The sequence below is a fragment of the Oryza glaberrima genome, chromosome 3, assembly GCF_000147395.1.
Source record: "Oryza glaberrima chromosome 3, OglaRS2, whole genome shotgun sequence".
In the NCBI taxonomy this organism is placed as follows: domain Eukaryota; kingdom Viridiplantae; phylum Streptophyta; class Magnoliopsida; order Poales; family Poaceae; genus Oryza; species Oryza glaberrima.
In genome coordinates this window covers 11,851,052-11,856,993 of record NC_068328.1, presented here as the reverse complement: position 1 = coordinate 11,856,993, position 5,942 = coordinate 11,851,052, and the positions used below count along the sequence as shown (strand labels likewise).

Below are 5,942 nucleotides of genomic sequence, written 5' to 3'. Positions count from 1 at the left end.
GTCGCCACCTCCCCCGCGGCGGTGGCTGCCGGCTCCGACGAGCGGTGTGGGCGACGGTGACGGGGACGGCGGTGGCCACCGGCTCCGACGAGCGGTGGGGCGACAGCGATGAGGTCGACGGTAGCCGCTGGCTCTGACGATTTGGGGGAGAAGAGTGAGGTAGGAGGAGGGGATCGATCCGGATTACTATCCCGTCTCCACGGGATGCCGTGGAATAGATTTTCTGAATAGTTAAATGCCCCGGCCGCGCAGGTCAGGACGAGGCCGTGCTTGTTCGGCCGCGGAGCCGCCGTGATCTTCTACGGGTCGACGGCGCTCAGCGTTCGCGACATCACACAGGCATCGCGTGCCATCCGCTCATCACCATAACCTCCGATGAGCATCGCCAGAAACACTAGTGCACAGTTGCACACCACCATGTACTGATGTACACAAGAGCCGCATACACCGCGCCAGGCCAAGTGCCCAAGTCCAAGCACATTGGCTTCACATACAAAGTAATGCTAATACAGCGGTCTGGTTTTGTTTCTTTGTACGTAGCGTACACCTAGTACATATCATATCAAAAGCCTTTTCAGCCTTGCTTCTTGCATTGCCCAAAAAAGAAAACACAGAAAACTACAGAAGACGCCGGCGCATGGTGTGACGAACGTCTCTGAATTTCTTCCGCGCCGGGCGTGGCGCACAGTTGGAATTTGGAGCGCAGCTGGGCGGTCGGCGGTCACCGGCCTCGCGCGCCAACAACCCCGCTGCCTGACTGCCTCCCTCCCTCACTCGCCCATGCGGCCATGCTGCCATGCATGCGCGCGCTACGTGGAGCGCGTGGCCGCGCCATGCACGCCGACACGTGCGCCGCGCCAGCGCCACCCGTCGCCTCTTTTAACCCTCCTCTCCCTCCTCGCTCGTCACGCCCACGGCGCGCACCGATCGAGCCCTGCACTGCGCGCGGACAAAGAGATCACGAGAGGCAGAACATAATCAGTTTGCTCGAGGAAGAGTGACTAGCTTGCTAGCTAGGCGTTTAGGACGACATCGAACGGCTCGATCGATGGGTCGTCGTCGCGTGGCGGCAGCGGTGGCGCCGCTGCTGATGCTGCTGCTGCTGCTCCTCTCGCGGTGCTCGGCGGCGTCGCGGCGCGGCGGGAAGGGTTGGGACTGGGAGGAGGAGCATGAGGGGGAGTGGCGTCCGGACGAGGAGGAGGAGGGGGGAAAGGGCGGCGGCGGCGGCGGCGATCACCCCGGCCCCAAGCCGAGGCCAGCGGAGAGGGGGCTGTTCGTGCTGGACCGGGGGGAGAAGGTGGTGGAGTCGGAGGGAGGGCACGTGCGCGTGGTGCGCGGCCGGCCGTGGCCGCCGGCCGCCGTGCCGGACCCGTGGCAGCGCGGCTGGTCGGCGGCCTCCGGGTGCTGCCGGGAGGGGTTCATGCACATCGGCTTCATCACCATGGAGCCCAAGACGCTGTTCGTGCCGCAGTACGTCGACTCCAACCTCATCCTCTTCGTGCAGCTAGGTACATCTCCGATCTCTCAACAATTCGAGCAGAAATCGAGTCGATTCATTCCGCTAGCTCGCGCGTGTGCACGAGCTTGATTGATTTGGATGTGAGCAGGGGAGGTGAAGGTGGGATGGATGCACAAGGACGAGCTCGTGGAGAAGAACCTCAAGATGGGCGACGTCCTCCACATCGACGCCGGCTCGACGTTCTACATGGTCAACTCCGGCAAGGGCCAGAGGCTGAAGATCATCTGCAGCATCGACGCCTCCGATAACATCGGCTTCAGCCCTTATCAGGTCGACCACATCATGCCTTCGTTAACACCATCGATCGTTTTACTCGTCATCTCCGCTAATGAATTACGATGGTGCAATGCAGGCCTTCTTCCTTGGTGGTGGCGGCGGCGGCGGTTCAAGGCACCCGCAGTCGGTGCTCGCCGGCTTTGACCCCAAGACGCTCGTTATCGCGTTCAATGTTAGCCCTACTAAACTGAAACAGTTCTCAATTTCGAAAAAAAAGGAACAATTTCCATCGTGCAAGTTACAACACATACGACATGGGGAATTGATCAATTAATCTCCAATCGATCATATAATCATATGCGCGTGATTAATTTTGGGGTCATTGATGTCTCATGTTCTAGACCACTTTCGAGGATTTGGATCAAACATTACTGGTGGATACCGGGCGGGGGCCTATCATGTACTACACCACGGAGCCCGTGATGAGCGGCGGCCAAGGCGGCGTGGGAGTCGGATACAGCGGAGCACGGCGCGGCGCGGCGGCCGGGCAGTGGAGGCCAGTGGGCAGAGGCGAGGAGGAGGAGGAGGAGGAGGAGGAGTTGGTGGTGGACGAAGCGTCGTCGACGTGGTCGTGGACGAAGCTCGTGGGCAGTCTCCTCGGAGTGGTCGGAGGCGGGGCGCCGTCCAACTCCGTGGCCGCGCAGCCGAAGAAGAAGAAGGACAAGACGGTGCGCGCGCCGGAGCCGTACAACCTCTACGATCAGGGCACCGGCTTCCGCAACGCCTACGGATCCAGCGTCGCCGTCGACAAGCACGACTACGAGCCCCTCGGCCACTCCGACATCGGCGTCTATCTCGTCAACCTCACCGCCGTATGCAACCTTGCCCTCTTCTTCCTCATACGCATACGTACTCTTGTCTGCAGCCTCTGTACTACTACAGATTTGACACGGCGATCGTTGCATATGCGTTGCGTTGTCGCAGGGATCGATGATGGCGCCGCACGTGAACCCGAGGGCGACGGAGTACGGCGTCGTGCTCAGCGGGACGGGCTGCATCGAGGTCGTGTTCCCGAACGGGTCGAAGGCGATGAGCGCGACGGTGCGCGCCGGCGACGTGTTCTACATCCCGCGCTACTTCCCGTTCTGCCAGGTGGCGTCGCGGGGCGGGCCGTTCGTGTTCTTCGGGTTCACGACGTCGGCGCGGCGGAACCACCCGCAGTTCCTCGTCGGCGGCTCCTCCGTGCTCCGCGCCCTGCTCGGGCCGGAGCTCGCCGCCGCGTTCGGCGTCCCGGAGAAGGCGATGAGGAAGCTGGTGCTGGCGCAGAATGAGGCGGTGATCCTGCCGTCCTGGCCGGAGAAGAAGAAGAAGAAGAAGTGGGAGGAGGAGCCCGAGGACGAGAGGTGGGAGGAGAAGAAGAAGGCGGCGAAGCAGAGGAAGCCATGGGTTATCGAGCAGGTGCCGGCGAAGTAGTAACTAAGCCCGCGTAAGCTAGCTGCTTAACTCTGATTAAGCATGTGAGCTATCTATCAATCCATGCTTAGGTATGCAGCTGGTTAACTTTGTTTTGCTGTCCAAACTTTTGTAACCATGGGCGTGTCTGCTCAACTTATGTTTGCGCTCTTCGTGTTGCTTCGGCGTCGCGTTAATAAATAAAGATGCTTCTGCTTTTACTTGTTGGCGTCGATACATGATCATTCATCGTGCCTGATTATAAACAGTTGTCCTAAGCTCTTTGATGTTCTTTTGCTGAGTTGAGCATTTCGGCTTCTGATAAATCAGCGCATTTTTTACAAATTTGTACTAGCTGCGAAAAAATCAGCGTGAAGAATCAGAATCCGCTCCAATCCCAATTATGTTCTACTTATACAGCCTTACAGGTCACAACAAGCAACTGAAGCAAGTTATAGCCTCACCGGAGAATGACCGAATAAAGTTTGCCTCCGGAAAGGGTGGTGGCGTTCGTTGCTACCAGGGCCAAAGTGCTGGTGCACTGGTGCTGGTAGCGTGATGGTCCGGCCGGTTGAGCCGATCATGTCGAAGCGATTATGCAGAAATTGGTTCTCGCCATCTCCCCTCCCGAATTGTCAACGAAAATCCAAAACTGGTCGTGTATTCGCATGCAAACAATGGCACGCCTTTGATCGGTGCAGATTCCGGAGCTTCCAACAATAGAGTCCCCCCAAAAAATGTGTGAATTTTGCAGCAAAATTTTTCACTGCGGAACGCTCAGTTGCACGGTTGCACCGACGATTCTCGCGTTTCCGTCTGCTCCTGCACCAGCAGGGCCTCCTTGCTATGCCGCTTCAAGGAGACGAGGACGCCGCGCTTCACGGCGGCGGCGTACACGGCCATCGCGTCGGGCCACCTCCCCTGCCGGGCGAGCTCGCCGAGCAGCGCGTCGAACGCGTTCCGGCCGGGCACGAAGTCCCTGGCGATCACCAGCGCCAGCACCCGCAGCGCGTCGCGCGCCCGGCCACGCTCGCACAGCGCGCGGACGACGTCGGTGTACGCGCGCTTCCGCAGCGCGTAACCCCTGCGCGCCATCTCACCCAGGAGCGACACGGCCGCGTCCACCTCGCCGCCGCGCGCCAGCGCCTGCGCCATCAGGCAGTAGGTGTACGACACCGGCTCGTGCCCGGACGCCACCAGCTTGCCGAACACCTCCCTCGCGTCGGCGAGCGCCGCGACGTTCGCCGCGCACTGACGGCACAGGCCCCGCGCGAGCGTGTCCAGGGCGCGGCCGTCGGCCTCGAACCCGGCGCGCTCCATCCGCTTGTACGCCTGCCACGCCGCGGAGGTCTCGCCGGCGCGCAGCAGCGCCTGCAGCACGATGCTGAAGCTGATCCTGTCCGGCGGGCAGGCGGCGTTGCCGCACATCTCCATGAGCAGGCTGTACGCCTTGAGCGGATTCCCTTCCTTGCAGTGGCCGTTGAGCAGGGCGTTGTAGGTGAATATCGTCGGCGAGAGGCCATTCCTGACGGCGTCGTGGAAGATGGGCGTGGCCTCGTCCGTCCGCCCGACCTTGCAGAACCCGTCGAGGACAATGGTGAACGTGTAGATGTCCGGCGTCTGCTTCGGCGACTCCTTGAGCTTGTTGAGCAGGTCCAGCGCCTCCTCGAGCCGCCCGACGTAGCAGAGCCCGCCGATGAGGCTGTTGTAGGTGCGGATGGTGGGCTCGCAGCCGACGGCGCGCATGGTGTCGAACACCTCCATGGCCCTGGTGACGCGTCCGCGCTTGCAGAGGCAGCCGACGACGGCGGAGAAGGTGGCGACGGTGGGGCGGAAGCCGCGCGCCACCATCTCGTCGAGCGCCTCCTTGGCCTCGTCGGGGGCGCCCTTCCGGCAGAGGCACTGCACGGCGGTGGCGTAGGACTGCGCGTCGGGCGTGACGCCGTTGGGCCGGAGCGCCCGGAAGAGCGCGACCGCGGAGTCGTGGTCGCCGGCCATGGCGAGCGCGGAGAGGATGTCGTTGTAGTCGGACACGGTGAGCGCCCCGTCGTCGCGCTGCAGGAGGTCGAGCACCTTGACCCGCTCCTCGACGGGGAGTCCCATGATCCGCTTCGCGCAGTCCCTCGCCCGGATCCGCGTGCCCCGCCTCCCGCCGCCGCCGCCGTCACCCGCCTCCTCCTCCTCCTCGACACCAGGATCAAGAACGCCATGGACGCTCCCGTTGCCGTTGAACGCGAGCGCCTGCAGTATCCCCGCGTCGTGGTCGTGGTCGTCGCCGCCGTCGCGTGCCGCCGGCGCTCTGCAGTAGGACGCGAAAGGACTAGTCGCGGCTCGAGTGGCAAACTGGAGGACGCCTCCTCCATGGCAGGAGGATGGCGGGGAGAGCGGGAAGGAGGAGTGGAAGGGAGGCGCCATAGGCGCACCGACGAGAGCGCTGAGCTGGGGAGGAAGAGACGACGCGATGGATGGGGTTCGGTGGCGAGAGGATGAGAGGCTCTCGTCGTGCGGTCGAGCGATTCGACGCAGGTGCTAGTGCGCCAAGCACACGAAGCGTAGCACCCCTAATGTTCCCCACTCGGTGAGGGCCCAACGGGACAAGTGGCCAAGTCATATATGGGCTGCCACCACTCGAGCAGCTAGGGAAGATAGGCCGAGGCAGCAGGAGGTGACCTAGGCCTCTCGTGGGTTAGTGTACACGTGAGGAGAGATGGGCCGAGTGACCTAGGCCGTAGGAGATGGGTTGAGTCAATCTGAG

The 5,942-nt window shown here is 62.2% G+C and overlaps 2 protein-coding genes across 2 annotated transcripts; one reads left to right on the top strand and one right to left on the bottom strand.

Moving 5' to 3' along the window:
• Window positions 1-1,048: 1,048 nt before the first annotated feature.
• On the top strand, window positions 1,049-3,349 carry LOC127767258 (vicilin-like seed storage protein At2g28490). The gene is made up of 5 exons (XM_052292535.1): window positions 1,049-1,508; window positions 1,608-1,789; window positions 1,872-1,967; window positions 2,137-2,607; window positions 2,720-3,349. The coding sequence occupies exons 1-5, from the start codon at window positions 1,049-1,051 to the stop codon at window positions 3,206-3,208; spliced, it is 1,698 nt and encodes a 565-aa protein (XP_052148495.1). The 3' UTR covers window positions 3,209-3,349.
• Window positions 3,341-5,737, bottom strand: LOC127767259 (pentatricopeptide repeat-containing protein At5g41170, mitochondrial-like). The gene is made up of 2 exons (XM_052292537.1): window positions 3,652-5,737; window positions 3,341-3,542 (listed from the first exon to the last, which is right to left on the bottom strand). Exon 1 carries the CDS (start codon window positions 5,600-5,602, stop codon window positions 3,965-3,967), a length of 1,638 nt encoding a protein of 545 aa, XP_052148497.1. The 5' UTR covers window positions 5,603-5,737; the 3' UTR covers window positions 3,341-3,542; window positions 3,652-3,964.
• Window positions 5,738-5,942: the final 205 nt, after the last annotated feature.